The sequence below is a fragment of the Pagrus major genome, chromosome 9 (assembly GCF_040436345.1).
Source record: "Pagrus major chromosome 9, Pma_NU_1.0".
Classification (NCBI taxonomy): domain Eukaryota; kingdom Metazoa; phylum Chordata; class Actinopteri; order Spariformes; family Sparidae; genus Pagrus; species Pagrus major.
Genome location: NC_133223.1, coordinates 30610789 through 30636417, shown reverse-complemented (window position 1 = coordinate 30636417; position 25629 = coordinate 30610789). Strand labels below are relative to the sequence as shown.

Below are 25629 nucleotides of genomic sequence, written 5' to 3'. Positions count from 1 at the left end.
ACAGAGCCTCCAGGTGTTTTCTTGCTGTCACAGAGCCTCCAGGTGTCTTCTTGCTGTCCTGCTGTAACACAGAGCCTCCAGGTGTTGTCCTGCTGTAACACAGAGCCTCCAGGTGTTTTCTTGCTGTCACACACAGCCTCCAGGTGTTGTCCTGCTGTAACACAGAGCCTCCAGGTGTTTTCTTGCTGTCACAGAGCCTCCAGGTGTCTTCTTGCTGTCCTGCTGTAACACAGAGCCTCCAGGTGTTGTCCTGCTGTCACACACAGCCTCCAGGTGTTGTCCTGCTGTCACACACAGCCTCCAGGTGTTGTCCTGCTGTCACACACAGCCTCCAGGTGTTGTCCTGCTATCACAGAGCCTCCAGGTGTTTTCTTGCTGTCACACAGAGCCTCCAGGTGTTTTCTTGCTGTCACACAGAGCCTCCAGGTGTTGTCCTGCTGTCACAGAGCCTCCAGGTGACTCACCTGTACAAACTCTCCCTTCCAGTAGCTCCAGCCTCGCTTTATTCAAACACAGCCGCAGTGCGCATGCGCCGGGCGGTGACGCGTCGACAAAGTGTCAAACCGAGAGGATGTAAAGATGATCGAAAACTCTCCGGACCGACTTATTAGGACACTTACCGCCCACTCGTCTGGATAGTTTACCCGGCTGGAGGCACCCGTAGAGGTAGATTTTTAAACACGGACCGCTTCTCGTCACTCGAGTTGAGGAAAAACTCGGGTTTAATTCACTTTTCTGAAGCCGCGACATTGACCGTTGAGCTAACTCAGTTGAGCTAGCCGGAGTTAGCATGGGCAGCTAACACAGCTAACACTAACATGTCACGTTAGCTAGCCTCGTAGCTTTAGTGCGCTCGGTCGTCTCTCGTTTTCGTTAGCGTGTGGGTATCCAGCTGGACTTGAAGCCTGAAGGGGAGAGAGGACGATGTCTCGGAGACGGCTGGACAGTCGCAGCGGTCTGTCCGCGGGGCTGCTCAGTGAAATACAGACCCCCATCAGCCCGGAGCCCGTGGAGAGCGTGTACGAGCTGACCGGGGAGCTCGGGAGGTGAGTGTTAAACACTGTCTGCAGGAAGCCCTAAAGTTCAGCCAGAGACTCATTTTGCTATGATTCGTGTGGAAAGTGTCTGCTGATGTTGATAAGAAGTCAAACTGGTATTAACAGGATTAACTGCATTACAAACATATCTGCTCCAGTGGCTCATAACCACACTATAAACACTTGCATAAGCGTGCAAACTGTCGGGAAAAGCTTATTAAAGCAGCCTGAGTGTGTGTGTCATACATTTCCATGTGTTATCACAGTCAACCCGATGATATCAGGGCGCTGGACTTGCACCAGCAACCAGCCAAGTGGAAACAAGGCTGATATTTGAACACTCAGCAGGCATTTGGATCATTTTGCACCCTGTAGTGAACTTTATAAATCACATTGACACTAAAGGTTTAGACAACATTACACATGACTAACTTTGGATTTTCTTACTACATACTATAAGTATTCACATATGGGTGTCAGTATATGTTGTCAGACAGTGTTGGGCAAGTTACTTTCAATATATTACATATATAAACTTTAAAAAGCTTTCAGGAAACCACAGTATTTCATCGTCCACGCAGTTGTCAGGTTGTGTCGCTGCTTTTATGTAATTTTGCAAAGGTTTAAATGACTTCTTGAATCATTTTGTTGATACGTATTTGATGAGTGATAGAGTTGTTTGTCAAGTTTTATTTGGCATCAGTAGCTGTAAAATAAGCATGCACAGAGTGATATCGCTCTTCAGTGTGCCTCAGTGTGCATACTAAGTTTGATTAAGTGTCTTAAATGTGAATATTTTAGTTTCTTTACTCTCATCTTTGAGTTGTGGACAAAATGAGACATTTAAGGACGTCATTTTTCACCATTTTGTGACATTTTATAGACCAAATAACTAATCGATCAATCGAGGAAGTTATCATTATCCTTACTTGGTGTATATGATATTTGTGCCAGAACCACAAAGTACAGCGTGATGTTTACCAAAGTTAAAGTGTGACTACAGATTAAGACAACATCAGATGAGAGGGAAAACACAGAAACCACACATCACACGGACGCTAGAAACATTTGAAGGGGACCTGAAAAATATCCTTTTAAGACTGACATGTCTTTTATCTAACCATTTCTAATAGAGCTACAACACGTATTTGATTAGTTGTCGATTTTTAAACTAATCACCAACTATTTTCATTATTGATGAATCAGTTTTGACTAATTTCTTAAGAAATTCAGCTCCTCAAATGTGAATATTTTCCTTTTTCTTTCCTCCTGTTTGACAATAAGTCGTTTTTACAGTTTGAGTCTGAGTCATTTGAAGCTTTAGGAAACACAGCGTCACTACAGATTCAGACCACATTAGACATGACAGGAAAAATGCCATAATAACCACATATCACATCTAACCAGTTCTAATATATTATAACCTCAAGTCTGTTTTGTTCTGTAATGTTTATTTGGAGAGCGCTGAGTCAAATAATTCAATACACCAGCGTTAACGTAGCGTTTGGACTCTGGACTGTGAGCTTCAGCCGCTGTTAACACACGAGCCTCGCCGTGCCAGGAGACCTGACTTCATCCTGCTACAGTAGACCTTTGTCATGTGTTTGGCACTGTGTGTGTGTGTGTGTGTGTGTGTGTGTGTGTGTGTGTGTGTGTGTGTGAGCGCCATGGCAACAGCTGATGGTGGATGGTCATATCCTAAGAACTCTGAGGTGTGTTTGAAGTAGTGTGTCATGCGGCGTGCGCTGTGTAATTCAGATGTCAAAACAGGAAGAAAGAAACGAGTACATGTGGAAACCAGACTGTAGGAAAGAAGAAATGGCACAAGCCGCTTCTGTTCGCGTATTTCAGTGTGATTTGACAAAAAATAGGGAAGTTTACATGCGCAATCATTTCAAGAAGATGATAAGGACAGCTCTTGTTCTAGTTAACTGCTCGTCCTCGGAAGGAATTAATATTAATTAGGTCGATTCGAGTGACCTTTAGCAGTGGAACATTATGTCTCGACTTGGTATATCGACTTGGTTAAACATTAATCAGTAATTTCTTTATTACCATCGAATTAAATGAACGCATAGTGTGAGAAGAGTCAGTCAAAGTGCTAAAAAGACAGAGGAATAAGTGACACCCAACTCTGGAGCTCCTGTTGTAGCTCACTGATTTCATTTCAGACAATAACATTTATTCTTAAACTGTAAAATATCCGGCGTCAGTCACATTTCTCTGTCACGAGTGTCTGATAACCACATTAGAGAGATCACTGCAAGGAAATGTGCGTATACCTTCCGATATACACGATTCAAAGTTAGTTAGGGGTGTTGGGATTTGCAATAAAAGTCAAATGAAATGTGTTGCATTATTTTTGGGGACCAAAAATATTCACAAAACACAAAATAAAAATTCAGACATTTTTTGGACCCAGAAATCAAGCATCAGTCAGACTTTAGTGTTTACAGCAAAACAGCTGTTATAAAACAACTGTTTGTTTCCTGCCCAGCAGCAAAAGTCCGACAAAGTTAGTGACTAGCTCGTTAGCAGTCCGAGAGTTCTGGTGTCGACTCAACCGCAGCTAAAGGAAGGCTAAATATTGCACGTGTGTCAGAGAAACGGCTCAAAATAAATGCCAGTGTTTCCACTCGCTTGTTAGGTAAAGCTGTTGTCATAACAGCCTGATACGCTGTTGGTTTGCGGTGGACGTGTCTCTGGTCGCCAGAAGAGGAGCACTGTAAGTTAATGAAGGGGCAGGAGAACGATTTAATACATGAAGACGAGTTAACTCAGCATGAGGAGTGTTATTCAGCCAGAACAGCAGCTGTACGACAGCTGTCCTCTGTGGCTCTGAAACAGCTTCGTCAAGAGGAAATAACCCAGATGATGTGCTGGAAGACCACACTTTTTATTTTTGGCATGACCCTTCTCAAGTTTGAAAGGTGCAGACATTTACTGATTAGGGAAGGTCTCAAGAAAAACTACAGATTTGTAGGGCCGCAACTAACGATTATTTTCCTTGTCAATTTATCTGCTGGTTAATTTTCTCCAGTAATCGATTCATCATTTGGTCAATATACTCATCAGAGCTCAAAGTGACGTCATCATGTTGTTCCTCTTTGTAAGGCCAACAGACCAAAACACAAACACGCTTTATTTACTGACATTTAAGAAGCTGGAACCAACAATTGTTTGACATTTATGGTTAAAAAGATGCAATCAATTATCAAAATGGTCTGTGTTTAATTTTCTTTCTATTGACGAATCGATAATAGACCATTGCAGCTCTTCTGTGTCGCATTATTAGAAATTTAACGATCACGTTTAATGATCGACATCTGCTGCTTTGATTTTGACCTGTTTTTGTGTCTCTGCAAATCTCACGACTTAACTGAAGTCCAGTACTAAATTGCTGGACTTTTTCCTTTTTAATAACTGTATAATTAAAGTCAGGAATAAAGAAAAATGCCTGCCACATGTCACCATACCCTTAAATTGCTCCACTAGTGTGCTGGGGAGTGAACATTTATTGATTAAACAGCTGCCAGGCAGATACCACAGGAAGGCACTCAACAAAGCAGAAGTCTGTCCAGACTTCCTCAGTATCAGTCGCTGCTGTCAGCTCGTGCAATTCACACATTTTGTTTATCAAATGCATGAAAATAAGCCTGTAAAGTGATGGGTGGTGCTGCAGCCGTAGGATTAGTTTAGCTCGATTGTTCTATTCTTTAAGAGAAGTCCTTCTGGGTCCGTAACCTTCACAGTCGTTGCTCTACGGTTATTTTTGGATTTATTTTCTTTTGTGGCCTTCGTTGTGAGGCCTTGTGGAGAAGTGTTTCCATGAATTGCATAAAATGTCGGCTGGATGCCAAAAAGTGGATGTTTTTTTTAGTGAGGGCATCGAGGTCCAGTTCTAACAACAATTTGAGAGTCAATTAGTGACTTAACCCCAACACATGTATTGCTAAGGAGACACATGTGTGTCTGTTGTGTCACGTCAAGTTGTACATCAGTAACTTCCACCTTCTGTGAGGTAAAATGACTGTTTTTTTAAAGGTAGTCTGGTGGATTTGAAGAGAGCACAGATGGATATAACCGCTTCAGTTCCCACATATAAAGCATTCAGTCTGTGCAGAGTAATCATAGTTACTTATCCCAAGTCACCTTTGTCACATTGTTTTTATAATTTTGTGTTTTTTGTCATAAAACACAGCGTGATGACAAACTTTCACTTTTACGAGTTGTCACATGACGTCTTTATTTGTCTAGCGCCGATTCAAAACGAAAGTCATCTCATGACTCAGGTCTCGACCACACTCTTTGATTAAATTATTTACAGAGACCCAACATTTTCCCCCTTGAGCAAGAACTTGGCAACAGTGGCCAGAAAAAACTGCCTTTTAACAGACATGGTCGGTGCGGAGCAAAATGTTGTTTCCCCCCCCAAAAAAAGAATAAAAGTTGTCGCTTTTTCACCATTAACAACATTCAAACAATGACGTGCAAAAACATTAACGCGAGGAGATACTTCAATTTATATCATTTATTGTGTTTTATTTTGAAAGTGTTGTGGAAACATGTTGACACATTTTGTGGTTCTAGTCAACGTAATAAAGTAATTAAGATGTAGTGAATATTTAACAAGATGTCTCCCAGCCTGCCTCTGCTTATTTCCCATGACTGTAATGTGACGAACATCAGTGTGACGACTTAACATGTGATTTTCCATCCTCATCAATTTATTGTGCTACATGATGATAATGGGAAACTCCATCACACATCAACACACATCAAACCACCACCACACACATCAAACTAAAGTAACTCACACTAATTAGGGGTGTGAGATCTTGATGGAAGTTTAATTTAAGGGTCCCAGATTTTGTTTATACTCTGTTGATGAAGCTAAAGGTCGCAGCTAAACGTCCACTTTTCTGCCTCACAGGGGGAAGTTTGCTGTGGTGAAGCGCTGCGTGGAGAAGGCCACGGGGAAAGTGTTCGCAGCCAAGTTCCTGCGGAAGAGGAGGCGAGGTCGTGACTGCCGGGCTGATGTCACTCACGAGATGGCCGTCCTGGAGATGGCCCGACACAACGCCCGAGTGGTCAACCTGCACGCCGCTTACGAGACCGATCACGACATCGTCTTAGTGCTGGAATAGTGAGTTCACGGCAGCACCAGTCACATGTTCTTTCACCTTTTCAGAATCGGTATATAATACATTACGTAACCGGTCTAATACCACTTATGCTGACTAATTTTTTCTACCACAAACAAGCAAAAACATGCTCACGGCCGGCAGTTTGATCCTGTAAGTGCCTGTTAAAGGACAAAGTCCTGTTTGTCTAATCTTCAGGAGCCGCCACACTCGCTGCTTTTTATGTAATCCTGATTCGTCCCAACAGGTCTATCAGGATCCGGTTCAAAACTAAAAGTCTCGTGTTTGTTAATTACAGAAGAGTTTTAGCTGGAACTCCAAATCAAGATGACCTGAATAACTATCTTCTGAGGCATCATGATGTCCTGATGTCTTTACCTTTCCGATGCATCAGTTTTGTTTCCAAAGAACTGTCCTTCTTTATCTGGCAGATATTTTATTTAGTTTCATCAAAACCGAACTAGATGTGAGACTTAGATTGTAAATATGAGTGCAGTTGTCCTTCTGATCCGTCTCTATGATCTACGTTTATCCTTTCACTAGATTTCTGTCCACTGTAGTGAGCACCGTGCATGAAAGGGTTAAAGTGGCTTGCTATGATTTTCTAACCACACCTTTTAATACTTTGTTGTTGGAGACACTTAAATCCTTCGCTGAAAGCAAAGACAACACGAACACCTCACTCTGTTGACCTAAGACGGCCTGGACGATTCAATAAGAGCTCAGAGAAATGACACAAAGTTGACTAACCTGAAATGTCATAAAATCTGAAAGATGAACTTTGTACTCTGGCCACAATTTAAGGGCTTTGTGTCGACTTTGGCTGACGTTCACACCTACGGTACTTACCAGTGAGTAATCAGGAAGTTGGGTTGAGGTTGATTTCTTGCTCAATAACACTTCGCCGGGACACGCAGGATCAAACCAGCGACCTTCTGACTGAGGGTTGGCCACCGAAACCACCAGGAAACCAAGCAGTTCATGATTACACCATGTTTCTGTTTCACCCATTGAAAGCATCTGATATTTTACCTGAACACTGTGTGTGTGTATTTGTGTATTTACAGTGTGTGTGTGTGTTTTATCTTTGCACAGCGCGGCGGGTGGAGAGATATTTGACCACTGTGTGTCTGACGAGCTGCTGCCAGAGGCCCAGATCACTCGTCTGATCTGGCAAACACTGGAGGGAGTCAACTACCTCCATCAGAGCAACCTGGTGCACTTAGACCTGAAGGTCTGCACACACACACACACACACACACACACACACACACACAAACGCACACACACACACAGGAAGTGTAGCTGGAGCCGAGGGAGTCTATTTTTACATGTCCACTCGCTGCTTCACCACAAACTCGCCCCTGAAGTGCTCGGCTGTGAATTCCCTTTTTGTGCACTAGAAAACCCCAGTTTCCTTTTTTCGTGTCACAGTGGCGCTCAGAGCTCAGAGCTCGGAGTTGTAGGTGGCAACAGAAACCTTCACGCAGGGCAAACAGGGGAAGCTCGACTCAAAGGTGTCATACGGGTGATTTTTACACCACTCCTGCAACATTCAACCACTCCTTGAAAATTTCAAAAATTCCACCTCCTCCCTTCAGTGGGGCTTTTCCATACACTTGTACCGACTCAGCTCAGTTTGACTCAGCGCAGCAGGGATTTCCTGTAACGATAAAAGCCCCTCATTATGTCGTTATTGTAAAGCTTTTATTATGAAGCAGCAAAACTAGGAAATGTTTCAACTCCTTGACACAACTACAAGTACACTTTTACCCCTCTGGTTAGCTTGGCTCGGCTCAACATGGCGAGGTTAAACTGCTCGTGAAAAAGCAAATCAGCGCTGCCAAAAGTGCTGGTGGAAAAGCCCCGCAGGACTCCCTCCAGAGCCACAACAACACAACAACACACAAACATGCACTGTTAATGTCATATTTGCATAAACAAAAGCAAATCTACACACTCTGATACAGCAGGTGGTTGTGTACACTTTTACAGTTGGTTTGCAATCCAGCAATAAAGACAGCAGAAGAATAAGGAGAACATCTTGGTGTTATGGGATATTAAATTCTCCATCGTTGCTCAACACAACGTGATTTTTAAAACATGAACTTATCAGCGATCACGTCAGTATCAGTCACGAGAAGCAGATAATTACTGGTTATCAGCATCAGCTGAAAGCAATCGATGTCAGGCATCTCTAAATATAAGTTACCAGCAGGTTGTAAAAATAAAGGTTTTGTTATCTGACAACAAGACATTTGCAGTAACACCAGTGTAAACTCTGGCTGTGAGTCTAACATGACCAGTTGTGACTGTTTGTGCTGATCGACATCCAAACCTGTGCAAACAGAACAAAACAAGCACAAACTCAGCCGTACTGTACGTTCTCCTCTTCTGTACGATGATGCAATAACTCAATAATGCCAGTGTTTAATGTTTTTACAGTGTCATGTGGTCGATATATTTCCAGCACTTGAACAAATAATCCTGTTAACAGTACTTAGAGAAAGTTAAACACCTCTCGCCGCGAGGACAAAACATGATTAAGTGTTCAAAGAGATTTAATGTGTCGAGCACAAGTTCAAAGTACGTCTCATATTTCCAGAAGTTCTGCTTTCGACATGACGTTCACCCCGTGTTTCCTCCTTTGTTTCTCAGCCGCAGAATATCCTCCTGACCAGCCTGTCTCCTCCGGGAGATATTAAGATCGTAGACTTTGGTCTGGCACGCAGGCTGGGCGCGGTCGGAGAGCTCAGAGAGATTCTTGGCACGCCTGAATACGTGGGTAAGGTGATGTTCATAAAACACAGTGCGATTACTCAAACACACGAGGCAGGATATCACCTGCAACAAAACCACATTAAAGTGAAGAGTGAACTCTATCTGGTGTTGTGCTGAGGAAAAACTCACAGATGATCAGCAGTTAATTATCAGTCAGTTTGTACTTAATGAAACGCTGTGTGGATGAAAACACACTAATAAACACACAACACAAAGTCTTTACTTAAATGTCAGGATGGGAGAAAAACAACAACACGAGATATGAGACAATACAGGAAATTACACAAAGACATTCTTGTGATATTGAATGAAACCTGACTTCTTCTTTCATGTCTTCTTTTCAGCTCCAGAGATCCTGAATTATGAGCCAATCACAACAGCCACTGACTTATGGTGAGCCCATTTTTTGCGAAACCTGCAGTGAATTTATGTTGGAGGATGTTCAGCCGCTGTTAAAGTTTTCACTGTGGTGGTTTAAAGAAAGGTTGGAGGGGTGAGAAGCAGACGCCTACAGGTTATTAGTTTTTATTGTCATAGGTGCACTTCGATCATTTTGACCCCAAATCGATCAGAGTTCAGTGTGAGCTCTTCTGGTTTTGAGTGAGAACTTAAGACATTTTGGGCAATAATGGGCTTTGAGTTGAAAATTTCTCAACTTCTCAGAAAGGAGCCGGTGGCGTCTTTTCAGGCAAACAATCTAAACAAACAATTTATTGGGTCAGTTGGGACTCGAGGAGAAGCTTGTTCTGGCTGTGTTTGTCTGTCCTGAGCTTTATCAGGCGGAAACTTTGATAACGGAGACAGAAAAGTCCATTTTAGGGAGCAGACTGAATGTTGAGCTTGTTATTAGCTGTGTCGTCATGCCCTCTGTTACCATAGTGTTAGCAGCTGTCAGTCAAAACCAACGTGCAGTGTTTGTTCTCTCGGCGCACAGCCAGCACTTGTCTGCCTGTATATGGACCCGGGCCCTTTATACCCGTCTGCTTCTGACCCCTCCATTCGTCACTGTAACCGTCAGAGGGTCTGACAGGTTTTTAACCAAATGATTTGTAAATGAAACTGAAGCCGATCCATTTCAGTTTGTAAAACCACAAACAAACTCTGCCACGCTAATGGCTGTTTACAGTCTGGATAATTATTTTAATGATCACCTTTGTTCTCAGTGAAATGATGAAAGCAGGACTTGTGTTTCTCACAGAATTAATAACTGAACGAGACCTCGTGTGGCCTCTGGTACTCAGCCCGTCTCCTTCATTCCTGTGTGTGTGTGTGTGTGTGTTCCTCAGGAGTGTGGGTGTGATCGCCTACATGCTGGTGACGGGCGAGTCTCCGTTCGCTGGAGACGACAAGCAGGAGACGTTTCTGAACGTGTCCCAGGTCAACGTGGACTACAGCAGGGAGGCCTTCTCCAGAGTGTCAGAGCTGGCTGTGGACTTCATCCGCAAGCTGCTGGTCAAAGCTCCCGAGTGAGTAGAGACGGCGTCTGAACGGTCACATGATATTATATTTAAACGAAATCAAATTCTGAGCGTTTCCGTTGTGTTTGGACCTCAGGGACCGGCCCAGCGCTGCAGAGTGTATGAGACACCCCTGGCTGTGGCAGCAGTTCTATCTGAGCCCCGACCCCACCGCCACCACCCGCACGAGGAGCTGCGGCGCCAAGTGGGCCAACAAGGAGAACATCCTGGAGTCGCCTCACTCTCACGCAAAAAGGTCTCGCTTGGACGAGGAAACGCCGGCTGCTGTAGACGGCGGCTTTTGAGAAAGTCAAGTCTCAAAGGGGAGAGAGGGGAGCTTTTAAAGTCTTTTAAGCCTCCAGAGTACCAGCTGACTGCTGCCCACCACTCAAAGTACTTATGATGTTTATATTCCACTAATCTGCAGAAGATCGACCACTCAGACCAAAGATAACCAGCTAAATATTCTGAGATCTGTTTCTGATCATCGCTGTTAAAAAAGTGTGAAAATTGTACAGTATGTCGCGATTAATGCAGCGTGTTTAACCTGAAGTATTTAATACGATTGATTGTTAAAATCTCTAAAAAGTTCCTGTGATGATGAAGGCTAGTGGAGTATTTGTAGGGAAATCTATGCAACACGTCTCTTAATTTTCTCACAAGACCTTAAAGTTAACGACGCTCTGCCTTAAAAATCAGAAGTGTTCTTAGTGTCGAGTTGCACTTGTGCTTCAGCAGAACTGAGTTTCTCTGTAATGAGGAAGTGTGATAACATCCTTATTTGCATTGTGCCGTCTGTGTCACAGCTCCATCTCGTTCTACCTGCGTCGTTGCTGTAACTCACGTTCAAGCTGAAAAACAGCCAGAAGGATGACGGGAAGCTTCGTTACATTCCTCTTTATGTTTCCCTCGAGTCAAACTTTCATTTTCTCCACGTCTGCAGTAGCACAAGTGTTTAAAACTAGCTCAGGGTTTTAGATTAAATTCATTCCCCCTCCAAAGAACTGAGAGGCTGTTTGTGTTCAGGTTATTATCACGTTTATCGGCTTAAACTGCAACAAATCTTCATATTCGTGTCATTTTGAGATAGAAACTTCAAACTGTAACGGCTCAGACGCTTGGTGAGTCACGCCACCGTTCCCCCGCCACACCCGCTCTTACTCAAAATGATGTCCTCACCCCAGCGAGCTGTTGGTTCCTCTTTGTTAGCTGGCAGCACTTCTAGCACTTCTTACTTCATAAGCACACGTACAGAAGTATTTATAAAAGTCTGAGAGGTTCACCAAAGCCATTCAGTGTGCCGTCTTTATAAAGCTACTCTCGTTCTGTCGGGTCCGGGCGCCTGAAGTGATTTATTCCTGTTGTTTTCATCTCAGGGCATGCTGCTCACTCTCCGCTCACTGTGTTGTGTATTCTTAATGTTAGAGGCCTATCATTATTATTATTATTATTATTATTATTTATGTGCTGGACTCATACTTTATATTTTTATGTAAATAATGTGCTCACGTGTCTTATAAGGAAGTGTTGTGATTACGTCGGGAGACTTCAGATGATTAAGGTGTTTATTTAAAACAAGACGATGCTGTTAATGAGAAATAAATGGAGATGTTTGACCGCAGAGGATCAAGTGGATGAAAGGAAAGAGGATCTAAGGTGGTGCTGGGAAGTAAAGCGAACGTGGAAGTGAGTCAGATGGTTGAGTCAGAAGGAGGAAGACGATTAAAGTCTTTGATGGAGTTTGGGATGTGTCAGGCGAGAAAAGAAGCGTTTAAAGGGATAGTTTGACATTTTGGAAATGATGTAAAATGTTCTTTTGAAGCAACAGTTCACCCAAAAAAATAAAGATTTAGTCATTACTGACTCAGCACAATGTGGATGGAGAGGTGGGTGGAGTTATGTAGTCCACAAAACACTTCTGAAGCTTCACAGCAAAACAGCGTTGCAAGATTCTCATGAACAACTGAAGCGGGACCGAAATGGCTCCTTACAAGTCGTCCGGTGTAAATCCAAGTCTCCAGAAGCCCCGAGGTCCCAAATTGATTTGAAAAGATGTTATTTACTCTTTTATGAGCCGAAATCTTCACTGTAGCTGCTAAGCTAAAAGTGTTAGCGTGCACTCTCTCAGGTGGGTTTACGAGCTAAAACAGAACAATCGCTGAATTCGCAGCAACGAGTGCCTCTGTAGACGCCAACGCTACATCTTTTAATATTCCTGCAACAGTGCTAATAAATAAATATGGTTCCAGTGTCTTTTCCTGGATGTCATATTGATCTACGACTGTGGCTAATCGCTGGTCATGTTAATCCAACCTTCTCCGTTGACTCGTTCCGTGCTGTCGGTGTGTGGTGAACACTTCTCACCGGTGGATTTCCGTCCAAAAATAAATAAAACAAATGTCGGTGCATCTTAGTTTGTGCTGTCCCTCCTGACAGGGTGTGTAACGCTTTTAGCTTAGCGGCAACAGCGATGATTTCGGCTTCAAAACGAGTGTAAATAAAGTCTTTTCAAATCAATTTGGGATCTCAGAGCTTCTTGAAACTTGGACTACACCTGACAAGCTGTATGGAGCCATTTTGTTTTTGCTTTCCCGAGCTACTTCAGCTGTTTAGGAGAACGCTGCAGCGCTGTTTTGCTGTGAAGCTCCAGAAATGTTGTGAACTACGAAGCTTCACCTGACTTTTCTTCGGCATGAGGAGATAATGACTGAATTTTCATTTTTGTGCAAACTGCTCCTTTAAATACTTTGATGGCGTTAGGATTGTAGGAAGCGCAAAGGAATAGTTCATCTTTGGTAGATACTTCCCAAAATGTTGAACGATTCCTTTAAGTTGTGATGTTGGGAGTTAAGATACGTAGACATGAGAGGATTTTTAGGTGATGAAAGTGTAAATAATGATTTCAGTGTATAAAGAGCAGAAGCTTAGAGAACCGCTGTGTGACGAGGTGCTATTGATTCACAGGATTTGCCTCCATTGAAACGACCTCACCTCCTTAAAGTGCAGATTCTGATCGCTCTCAAACCTCCAGTGAAACATTCCTCTTCTTGTTCCGAGGGGCCAAAACAGAATCGGACCACACTGTGTGTTTGTTTGTTGTCGTCAGCAGCTGGTACAAAACAATGGCCTTTGTGTCGGAGCTGGGCGTCTCCAGCCACGGCCATGCTCTCATCTGTATGCTGTCATACTTCAAGACTGGAAGATTTTCACCTCGGCCAGTCGGCAGATTCTACTCGCGCTTGCTGCAGAAACAGCCGGGAGGTGTATCTGTAACGAAATAAGCTTGAATCTTGCTTCATCTCGGTTTCTTTCAGGTGTCGGCGTCTCGAAATAATCTCGATCCAGGCTGAAGTGATGTCACTTGAAACAGGAAGTTTCTCAGATACAGGTTTAGCTTCTTTTTCCTGTTCCTGTTGTAAAAACAAGATTTTAAAACTTGACTCGCAGCTGAACCTCGAGAGAAGACGGACTCGTTCTGCAGTGACGTCAGGGACCTCGCTCGAACGCGCCGCGTTTGCCGGCATTGTCCGTCTGTCACTTGAACATGACTGATGCTGCGCCGCTGATCTTGTTATTTTGTACACCTATTGTACTGTTATCCTCAGCAGCTACCAGTCTGAGCGACATTCAGGCCGTCACCGTCGAGACGCGGAGCAGCAGCAGCAGTGACATCAGGCGACTGGTGTCAGCCAACATTCCTGTTTGTCGTGTGAGACTGAAGGAAACTGTAGGTTGGAGTCAAACCAGCAGCCACAAGCACAACGAAATGTTCATGAGATGTTTGTTTATTTTGCATTTTATATTTTTTTAATGTATGAGCATTCTGATTGCATCTGAAATGACTAAAAAAAAAAAAAAAGAAACATAATCTGTATTGTATTCTGATCAACTGCAGGCTAATATGTAAGCATCACAAAAGCAAACTGAAAAAGCTCATTAAAGGTTGTAGAAAATATCTGATGGAGTGTTTCATGTCTTGTTTTTGAGTCTTTTACTGCAGAACAGACTGTTTTTTTACACTCTGCTGCCACCTGCTGACAAACTGCTCTCCATCTTTGGTTAACAGGACAAACAGCACAGTGACACCAATGCACACCAATTAACAGGCAGATAATTAACAATATTTCATGTTACCTTGGCTGAACACCTGCTACAAACCTTTTAAAAAAAGTTCATCTTCTTCGCCCTCGTCGGGTTTTTAAACAGCACAACAGACAGCGAGGAGCAAACATGGAATGATCTGAAGTTACATTCAGCAGAACGAGTTACAGCCGTCAGCTTAGTGCAAAGATGCTACTGTATGTAAGCTCACAGAGATCGGACTGGAATACATCGTACACAGATTAACACACATGCTGCCACATTCCCATACAACTAGCAAGTGCTTGTACTTTTACATATTGCAGTAAACAGAAAGTACAGTATAAAATGTGCATTTCTGCCACAATGACAAAGCAAAAAACAACTTCTGATGAGAGAATTCTTGTTAATTCATCTTTCCAACGTGTTTAATTTTAACCACAGATGTTCTGACACCGTTTTCCCGTCCCAGTTCTTGAACTTGTGTATCTGCCGATACTGAGAACCGACCTGTACGGAAGCCCTGAGGGGCAAGTGAGGATGTTTTTCTTTTTTATCTAAATTATTTCTGATCTAAATAATTTTTTCTCGTGTTTAAATGAGCCTTAAATTCTCCTGCCAGAACTTCACTTGGTTTCAAACACAGAAGAAAAACTTTGTTTTCACATGTTTTGACACAGAAAAAATATTCTGCTGTGGAAACACAAATCCATTTAACACAAAAAACATCTGCTGCCAAAACTTTTTTTTTTCCATTTGGTTTCACACACATAGAAAAAAAAGTATAAAAAAACTTCACACATGAAAAAGGTCTCCTGTCTGCTGTGAGAAAAAATCCTACCACTTTTTTCGTTTCACCAAAACATCGGACAAAAAACTTATCCTGAAAAAAAATAAAATGTTTTCACACAATACTGGGAGAGAAAAAATCAATTTAACACACACAAAAAAAATCTCCTGGCAAAACTTTTTTTTTCTTCATTTGGTTTCATAAATATAGAAAAAGTTCTTGTATGTTTTCATACATGAAAAAAAAAAAAATTCTCCTGGGGTAAAAATAAAAAAGCTTTGAGACTTGAAAAAATTGCTGTGAGAATATTTATTTTTTAACGTCTGTGATTCACGTGTGAAAGGGAATTATTTTCCACCCAAGGAGATTTTTGTTTCATGTTTCATGTGTGATGTTTTTCAGACTTGAAAAAATAAAAAATCTTCCACAAAATGTTTGGTTTCGATTTGGTTTCACACGAGGGGGTGGGGGATGTTCGGCATGTTTTCACACATGAAAGAAGAAAATTCTCCGGCGGATAAAAATTCTTTTTCACACATGAAAAAATTGAAAAGTTCTCCTGGAAATAAAAGTTTTTCAGACTTGAAAAAAATAAAAATTCTTCCACAAAATGTTTGGTTTCCATTTGGTGTCACACGTATCAGGGAGAACAATTCTGGAAAAAAATGTTTTGCATGTTTTCACACATGGAAAAAAAATAGAACGAAAATTTCACCTGAGAAAAAAAGTTTTTTCACATATTTATACTGCCAAAACTTTTTTTTTTTCATTTGGTTTCATAAATGTAGAAAAATTGGAAAATTGGTGGAAAGATTATTTTGCATGTTTTCACCCACAAAAAAAAAGTTCTTCTGGGGGAAAAAAAAGTTTCAGACGTGAAAAAATAAAAATTCTCCCACAAAGTTTTTGGTTTTCACACATGAAAGAAGAGACTTCTCTGGAGGGGGAAAAAAAAACTTTTTCGTTTATGAAAAAAATTCTCCCACCAAAGTTATTTTCGCTTTGTTTCACACATGGTGAAAAAAAAATTCTAGTGAATAAATTTTTTTTTCACGCAATTCTCCTGGGATTTTTTTTTTTTCAGACTTGAAAAAAAGAAAATTCTTCCACAAAATTTTTGTTTTCCATTTCCAGATCAGATGAAAAAATTCTCCTAGGGGAAAAAAAAAAGAAGTTTCACATGTGAAAAAAAGGTCTCGTGGGAATTTTTTTATTTATTTTTTTTTCCAGACTTGAAAAAATAAATATTCTTCCACAAAATGTTTGGTTTCCATTTGGTGTCACATGTATTAGTATACATGTATGTTTTTTGCATTTTATCACACGAAAAAAAAATTCTCCCACAAAATGTTTGGTTTTGCATGTTTTCACACATGAAAGAAGAAAATTCAAGCATGAAAAAAAATTCTCCCACAAAAAAAAAAAAATCTATTTGGTTTCTCAAATATCGAGGAAAAACATGTTTTATCACATGAAAAAAAATTCTCCAGGGAAAAAGAAATTTCCTGCCAAAACTTTTCTCCTTTTACTCGGTTTCACACATGAAATACCAAAAAAAAAAAAAAAAAAATGCATTTGGTTTCAAACAAGGACAAAAAATCCCCAGGAAAAAAAAAGTGATTTTTTTTTTACAGATGAAAAAACGGCGGGACTTGGAGAGATTATTGTGGCAAAGCTTTTTTTTCTTCTTCTCCAGTCACAGGAGTGAAAATAATTTAGATCACTTTTGACTCACCAGAAAGTCCTCACTTGCCCCTCAGGGCTTCCGTACATCTGATACCAGTGCGTTAAAATCATGCTTATATACTTTTATTTAAACCCAGTATGAATGAGATACGACTGCTATCGTTGTTCGACCTGCTTCAATATTACAGAGTAGATGCTATATACGTTTCTTTCATCATCTAGTTTGACAGTCAGAACGACAAAAGAACACAAATATCAACAAACTGTTTGCTAACATGCTAACAAGTTGCTTGTTGTTTATGGATATTGGTGAAAACTCTTTTAAATTGCATACAGGTGTACGGACGCTGCGGGAGAGAAGCAGGGTCCCATTTTGATGCTAATAAATTACATGGATTGGATCAGTAATCGATTACGCCAGCCAGCATTTTAGTCCGTATCAGAGGCATTTCTGATGCTGATTTTCACCTGAAACCTCTCATTTTAAAATAATTAGTTTCTCTTGTCAAGTCCAATTAAAACAAAGATAATTTGGTGTATTTTCAACACAAAAATGTACAAAAAGATCCAATCAAACAGAGCAAATTAACATCAGTTGATTTTTTTTTTAAGTGCAATAACAAGAAAAGTGTTAATAACTAGTTTAACATTTTTAATCTAGAAAATCTCGCCTCAAGGTTCATGTGATGGAGTTTAAAGCAGCTCAACAAAGATCATGTGATATGAACCAAAGCTCAGAACAGGTACTAAATGGACCTTGAGGTGAGATTGTGTTGTTAACTGAAACTCTTCAGCTAAACAGAAAAAGAAACTATTAGTGAAAAATCCACTACTGGGATCAAACTGAAGGAATGACAACAGAACTGTATTTCTAAACGTTCTGACAAAGTAATTATTAAATAATTAACCGGCCACGCGTTTTAAATACAATCAAGAATCACCGCTGAGAGTCCGACTGATGAAGTCTGAAAGTTTAAAGTTCAGACGTTCAAACATTCACTCGTCTAAAAGTAGCTCAACACGTGCAGGTAATGAGGAGAATGTAAAAAGCTGCTCTGCTTCAGGCAAACAGACGTTAAGATTAAAATCATAGCAGAAAGTCACATTATTACACTTTATGTTACATTACGGACATTAAAGTCATTCCCTCCAACTGAGACAACATGAATCACTCATGTTTCAGCAGCTCTGCAGCCACTCAAAGACAGAATCAAAGGTAAAAGGTGATATTCAGCCTAAAGAATAAATAAGGAGGAAGACCATTTTCATACCTGCATGTTCCTCCTCGTGGCCACAAGGATCATTCAAATCGGATCAAGTGCATTTAGCAGTAAAAGTCACCATCATCTGTCAAACGCTCTAAACTCTGAGCCCTTAAATCACAGAAAGATGAGGTAAGACCAGCGATTAAGACACTCACTCTGTACTCTGGGTAAATAATCTACAGCGCTCAGAGACGTTCGGGCGATCAGCTCGGACTCAGAACTCCTGGATGACCCTGAAGTGGTTCTCGATGGACGGGGGCTCGTCCTCGAAGTGCAGCTTCTTACTGGGACAGGCTCCGAACTCCTCCAGGGTCTTGATGAAGTACCCGTACTCGCGGCCCACCCAGGCCCTCATCGGGTCGCACACCTCGTACGGGGTCACGTGGGCGTGGATAGACACGCCGCTGGAGGCGAGCTCCTTCAACACCTGCTTGTCCGTCACCCAGGTCTCGCTGCCTCCTGGGTGGCCTCCGTCCAGCCAGTACATGTCGGCGATGCGTTTAATGAAGTGAGACAGCTGCGGGTCGGCGCGGGCTCCGGACAGCTCGTACACCATCTGGTTCAGGACCACGCAGCCTTTACTGAAGCCCACCAGCGTCAGAGAAAACCCTGAGGGGACGCTGTCAGCGCCTCCCTGTGGCTGGAGCGGGTTTGGTAGGTTGGCTCGCTCCATGCCGTGGCTCAGCAGAGACCTGTGATCAGAGACGTTCAGACCGTTTTAACACAATCACCACGCAGTAAACTCTGATTTAATAAAGCTCACAAGGTCGAGGTGATGATTCTGCTCCAGTCATGTTAGATGATGGTGAGAGTTTATTTTCCTGAGAGTAAGTGGAGAACAAAACAAGAGCTAAAAGAAAGGTCAATACTGATGAACAGTCATCATGTGGACATAAACACAACTCTGAATGAATGATGATGTAGAGCAGTGTCTACTGGATGTGTGAATAAGCAACAATTTGCCAACATAACATCCTCTATCAACCTCAAAGGTGATGATGTGAAGTGTTCAAGACAAGTTTCTGCTGCCCTCAAGTGGCCAAATGCAAATGCAGGTTAAACACAGCATGTTGAAAAGCAACAATAAAGAGCATTCTGCATGAAATGTGCCTTTTAAGAAAGAATCAAACAAACCTGAGGTGTCGAAACGCTCCAGACTCAGGTGAGTACGACGAGTGCTCCGGGGCCCCGAACATGTTGCTCTCCACGAAGTTGTGGTAGCAGCTGAACTTGTGCAGATACATGCGGGAGGCTCGGACCACCCAGATGTGTCGGTCCGGGAAACGACGGCCCAGAGTGAGGGCGACCTGCTCCAGACTCCAGCAGAGCCACTGAGCTCCTTCAGGCTGCACAGACATCTCGTCCTGGAAGTTCTGCACCGACAGCAAACACAAGGAGACGGTTTAAAGCTGCAGGACACGACTTTTACACTCTGTAACAGCATGAAAATATGATGAGTGGGGGGAATATTCAACATGTCAGCTTTTTTCATCAAAGATATTTCCAATGCAGCTCAATAAAACTGCTCAGATAAAGCAATTTTCGAGCTGCAATGATTAATCGATTAGTTGCATCTATTAAATTTTTTTAAAAAGGAAAAAAACTCTGATTCCAGCTTCTTAAATGTAAATATTTTCAGGTTTCTTTCCTCTGTGACAGTAAACTGAATATCTTTGGGTTGAGGACAAAACAAGACATTTAAAAATGTCAAACACTGATCGACAATTTTTCACCATTTTCTGACATTTTACAGTTTTTCATTCTGTTTTTCCCATGAAAAAAAATTTTCATACACTTTTTTCACTTGGTTTCACACATTGAGGAAAAAAAACCATCTCCAGACAAAACGTTTTTCATTTAGTTTGACACGTCAAAAAAATTAATTATCCTGGAAAAATAAACGTTTTCATGCAAGAAAAAAAATCAGCCTGCCAGAACTTTTTTTCCCATTTGGTTTCATAAACAGAGAAAAATGTTCTCGTATGTTTTTGCACATGGAAAAAAAAAAAGTTCTCCGCGGGAAAAAAATGTTTCACACTTAAAAAAAAAATAAATTAAAATTAAATTAAAAAAAATAAAAAATCAAGATTTTTTTGACTTGGTAGAGAGACAAAAAAGTTTTTCAGACGTGAAAAAATAAAAAATTCTCCCACAAAATTTTTGGTTTCCATTTGGTTTCACACTTAAAGGGAAAAAAATGTTTTGCATGTTTTCACACATGAAAGAAGAAAATTCTCTGGAGAATAAAAAAATCTTTTTCACGCATGAAAAAAATCCTCCAGCAAAAAAAAATTCTCCCACAAAACAAAAGTTTCACTTGGTTTCACACAAAAATCCTTAAAAAATAAATAAAAAGTTCCTAGTACAAAAATTTCCTTGGGGGAAATAATTCAATTTCATATGTGAATTTTTTTTTTTACGTGTCTTCAAAGATCAGTTTCAGATGTTAAAAAATAAACATTCTTACGGCAATTTTTTAGCCAAAACCTTTTTTTGTGTGAAAAAAAAACCTGCCTAAAAACAATTATCCTGGAAAAAAAAACACCTTTTTTTTTTTCTCACTTGGTTTCACAAATTTAGGAAAAAAACATCTCCAGACAAACCGTTTTCCATTTGGTTTGACACATCAAAAAATAAATTATCCTGGAAAAAAAAAAAAACGTTTTCACACAAGAAAAAAAATTGCCTGCCAGAACTTTTTTTTCCATTTGGTTTCATAAATACAGAAAATGTTCTCGTATGTTTTCACACATGAAAAAAAAAAGTTCTCCTGGGAAAAAAAAAAATCACATATTTTCAAAGATTAAAAAAATTCTTCAGCCTACCAGAACTTTTTTTTTCATTTGGTTTCATAAATATAGAAAAAACTATTCTAGTGGAAAAAAAGAGTTTCAGATGTGAAAAAATAAAAATTCTCCCATAAAATTTTTTTTTCACTTTTTTAGGGATTTTTTTCTTTCTACATGTGTGAAACATGTAGAAAGAAAAAATATCCTAAAAAAAAAAAAAAAAAGGTTTCACACATGAAACAAAAATCTCCTTGCAGGGGAAATTATTCAATTTCACACGTGAAATATTTTTGTGTTTTCAAAGATAGAAAAAGTTCTCGTATGTTTTCACAAATGAAAAAATAAAAAATTCTCCTACCAAAGTTATTTCGCTCGGTTTCACACATGTAGAAAAAAAAATTTGTGAAGGAAAAAAAAGTTCAGGGAAAATTTTTTAAAAATTTTAGACTTGAAAAAATAAATATTCTTCCACAAACTTTTTGGTTCCCATTTGGTGTCACATGTATCGGGGAGAACAATTCTGGGAAGAAAAATGTTTGGCATGTTTTCACACATGAACATTTTTTTTTTTCAAGTTTTAATACTTTTTATCACTCTGCATCTATTTATGTCTGAAAAAATACAGGTGCATGCATCCACAAAGCCCACGGTGTGCCTACAAAGAGATATTTAGTCATTGGGGTCGTGACGTTTAGAGTACAAGTCTTTAAAAGACGAAGTGTTGTGGCGTGAAGTTATCTATCTGGGGAGGAGAGGAGCTGCTTTGGCAGCGTTATCGGCCCTTTAAAAGCTTAAAACTTAAGTGGAAGGATAAAAAAAAGTTTTCCTTCCGAAAAGTCAAAGATGTCTGCCAAAGAATAAATGTTCCCTTCTCCTGACGACAGCCATGGTGAGAGTCTGAATGAAACACACACACACACACACACACACGTCCATCTCTGACACACTGGATTCGTTCCATCAGCAGCATCCTCTCAGCGTGCCGTCAGACTGTGTGGTCTCAACACAATGACCTCCTTCTCTGTATTTACATGGAAACATCTCTGTGACGGCGTCCTGTGCATACGAACGTCTCCTGGCAGACACCGGCACACTGTGGGAATATTAACACTTGCCTGGAAAGTCGCCCGATGAATTGCAAATGAGGACAAAGAAAAGAGGAGCTCTGATAAACGAGGGCACTTCTTAAATTCTTGAAGGCAATTAGAAAAGAAAAACAAACGGGCGATGTTTTATCTTCTTTCACTCCTCCATATTTGTTACACTTGATTAGTGACGTGCCCGTCCACGTACTAAAAAAAGAAACAAAAAGCCTGCGAGACGGCTCTGCATAATCTGACAGCATAATCTGGCAACTGCTGCAATTAATAGGTTTGGCATCGGATGAAGAGACTCGACCGTCTTTTCTTTAAAGAAGTTTTACTCAGAACTGCGAACATGATCAGAAACGCCTCACTCCTCTGATGGTCTCAGAGGGAGAAGAGTACACGATGTGCTGGAGCTCCATCCAGGAAAAAGCGTTCTGCTCTTAACGAAAACACCTTTAAAAGGACAGTTCACCCCAAAATAAAATAAAAAAAACAAAACATTGTTCTTTTACCTGTAGTAAATCTCAGATATCTCCAAAACTCTGCAACTCACACCAACACAATCTGAATGAATAAATAGCACTACAGGTAAGAGGATAAACATGTATTATTGATTTTGGGGTGAACTGACCCTTTAAATAGCAGTCAATGAAAAGGAAAACTTGCGCTGCTCTCATGGCCACATCAAAAGATGATGGTCTGAGGACAAAAAAGCTTCAAAACCCTGAATGCTGTGAATGTGTACTCAGGTCAAAACCTATAATGTCTGATATAATTATCATATTGTGAAAACATCGTACTGATTCAACCCTCGTATCAATTTTAGTTGCAATGGTTATTTTTGCATTTGCTTCTTTTTGCCTGTCGATAATATTTTGAATAATTGTGCAGCCCTGCGGCGTAAAATTGCAAATTTTCCAATAAAACTCTGCAGCGCAGAAGGCTGGGAAATCAAGTGTCAATAATGCAATACATCATCTGTCATCAATGTATTACATCATGTCACTGCGTGTGTTGGTTTGTGTTTTGTATTTATTGTGAATAAATACCATATACGACCAGTTCTTGATTTTTCATTAATGATCCGATATATTTTATTCCTTACTTGAATTCAGTTGAATTTTACAACCGAACACTGAGCACTAAACAGTGTCGTTCACTGATGAAGGTCTGAACAGTATAAATAAACTTAACTTGATATCGACGCAGAGCAGCCAAGTGTGACAGAGTCAAATATCTGCCCTCATGAGATGGAAACCTCTCAGACTTACTGATTTTAATCTCCTGTTGCAGATTTACTTCACACTGACAGTTTACAGTAACGTGCAGAACGAACTATCAATAAACAATCATTCTCACGCAACTAAACCCAAATGTGCTTCCTCGTGTGCAAATTAACATGCAGCTGATTTTTTTATGAAGCAGTAAAACAAAGAAGATAACCTCTCCTCTCACCCACGAGGTTTCACATGTTGTGTAGAAACTATAACAACTTTTTACTACTGAAAAACACGTGACAAAGACCAAATACATGTCATCATTTTTCAAAGTCCTTTGAGAGACTTTTTCTAGGTAGGTTTAGCTTCCAGAAAATATTAAGGCTGCAACTAAAGTTTATTTTCATCGTCTATTTCCACCTGACAATTGTTTTGTTGACTAATCAAAGAGTTTTTTCTTTTTTTAATGTATTAATCTTGTCTTAATATACTTTCATGCCGTCTGTATTGGGTCTGAGTTCACAATAATTTAATGTATTGCAAAAAAACAAGAGTACTGCAAACTAGCTTAGTTTGTTTTTTTCTCTCACACCTGTAAAATTATCTGTTTCCTTGAATATTTGTTGTTTTTTAATAAATATTTTTATTTGAACTTTTTGTGTTTTCTGTATATTTGTACCAGAAATAATATTTTAAAATGTTTATAACATTTTCCTAAAAAAAAATAAAAAATAAAAAAAGTTTTAAGTCAGAAAAATTGTGAAAAACGTTGCTCAGTTTTTCTCATGACGTCCAAATGTTTTGTTGTCTTGCACAGATATTCTCTTTACTGTCACAAAGGAGAGAAACCAGAAAATATTCACATTTAAAAAGATGGATTCAGAGAATTTAGAGTTTTTTCCCTTTAAAAAAGGACACAAGTTATTCATTGATTTTTAAAATTAGTTGATCATTAGTGAAACAGTCGACAACTCATCAAATAGTCATTGCAGATCTTCTAAAACTGGTTAGATAAAGGACATGTTAGTCTTCGCCACATAAAAATATTCTCCAGTCTTTCTTTAACACGTCTATCGTCCATGAGATCCATGACAGTTCTTGCATTTTCCCTGTCATGTGTAAAATTGTCTACATCTTTAGTGATTTTATGTTTATATTATGTTTTTTGTCCACAACCCAAAAATATTCAGTCTGTCGTCACAGAGGAGTGAAGAAACCAGAACATATTCACATTTGAGAAGCTGGATTCAGAGAATTTCTGCCCTTTTTCTTTCTTAAAAATGACTCAAACTGATCAATCGATAATCAAAATAGTTGGTAATCGATTAAACAGTTGACAACTAATTGAATAATTGTTGCAGATCCATTAAAATTGGTTAGTTAATGGACACAAAAAGGATATTCTTCAGTCCAATGTGTCTGTTTTCCATAAAAGATGTATCCTCTCATGTCCAATGTTGTCTTAACATGTCGTGACTTTATGTTTACATTATGTTTTGTATATTTTGTATGTATATATATGTATGTATACTATATATATTCAGTTTATTGTCACAGAGGAGTGAAGAAACCAGAAAATATTCACATTTAAGAAGCTGGAATCAGATAATTTTGACTTTAAATGAAATGAATGAACCGATTAATCGATAATCAAAACATTTGGCGATTAATTGAATAGCTGCCAACTAATCCATTGATCCTTGCAACTCTACCACCACCTAAACCACTTAGATCACAAGTGAGGCCAGTCATCGATCACCTGAGCGCCTCCCTGATCGATACACCTGCACGCGCTCACCTGTATGTCCCCGTGGAAAAACACCGCGTGTCTGTTGCCGCTCTTCTCCTTTGACTCGGCCCCGGTCAGCCCGTCCGTCTCGGGCCGGAGCAGCAGCAGGTCGTTCACTCGGCTCGGGTCGTGTCCGGGCACCGCCGGCAGCCTCTGGAGCCTCCGCCGCGGGCTCCCGGAGCGCGCATCCCGGCTGGCTGACGCATGCAGCCCCCGGGGCTCGGAGGATGTCGCCGCTGCCACGGAGGTCATCGTTTCGGCCGCAGCTGTCAGAGTGAAGCCCGCCGCGACCGCTACTCTAAAAATAAGAAAATGAGTCGGCGTTTTTTTTCCTGTATAAACGCAGTTAACTACTACATGCTGCTGCTGCTGCTGACAGCTAGCTAACCGGCTAACTAGCTAGCTACAGCATCACATTATCAGCAGCTAGCGTCACAACGATTAGCCTTTTAAGTGGCTATAACCGAGATATTTATCAGTCCGCAGCGCGTTTTACCGTCGTCTGC

General features: G+C 40.5%; 2 protein-coding genes across 2 annotated transcripts; one reads left to right on the top strand and one right to left on the bottom strand.

Annotated features, from left to right (window-relative positions):
* Positions 1-567: 567 nt before the first annotated feature.
* Positions 568-14374, top strand: stk17b (serine/threonine kinase 17b (apoptosis-inducing)). The gene is made up of 7 exons (XM_073473110.1): positions 568-1046; positions 5971-6183; positions 7277-7415; positions 8840-8966; positions 9307-9355; positions 10249-10428; positions 10517-14374. The coding sequence occupies exons 1-7, from the start codon at positions 925-927 to the stop codon at positions 10722-10724; spliced, it is 1038 nt and encodes a 345-aa protein (XP_073329211.1). The 5' UTR covers positions 568-924; the 3' UTR covers positions 10725-14374.
* Positions 14375-17889: 3515 nt separating this feature from the next.
* Positions 17890-25440, bottom strand: c9h2orf69 (chromosome 9 C2orf69 homolog). Its single transcript, XM_073473463.1, has 3 exons — positions 25133-25440; positions 19375-19613; positions 17890-18932 (listed from the first exon to the last, which is right to left on the bottom strand). The coding sequence occupies exons 1-3, from the start codon at positions 25373-25375 to the stop codon at positions 18455-18457; spliced, it is 960 nt and encodes a 319-aa protein (XP_073329564.1). The 5' UTR covers positions 25376-25440; the 3' UTR covers positions 17890-18454.
* Positions 25441-25629: the final 189 nt, after the last annotated feature.

Bases quoted from the DNA above. Each gene is read 5' to 3' on its own strand.
- stk17b (XM_073473110.1), top strand. From the start codon at position 925: ATGTCTCGGAGACGGCTGGACAGTCGCAGCGGTCTGTCCGCGGGGCTG. The intron at 1,047-5,970 runs GTGAGTGTTAAA...TCTGCCTCACAG, and splicing joins CTGACCGGGGAGCTCGGGAG to GGGGAAGTTTGCTGTGGTGA. The intron at 9,356-10,248 runs GTGAGCCCATTT...TGTGTTCCTCAG, and splicing joins ACAACAGCCACTGACTTATG to GAGTGTGGGTGTGATCGCCT.
- c9h2orf69 (XM_073473463.1), bottom strand. From the start codon at position 25,375: ATGACCTCCGTGGCAGCGGCGACATCCTCCGAGCCCCGGGGGCTGCAT. The intron at 19,614-25,132 runs GTGAGCGCGTGC...CTGTCGGTGCAG, and splicing joins TTTTCCACGGGGACATACAG to AACTTCCAGGACGAGATGTC. The intron at 18,933-19,374 runs GTTTGTTTGATT...CTCTGATCACAG, and splicing joins GGAGCGTTTCGACACCTCAG to GTCTCTGCTGAGCCACGGCA.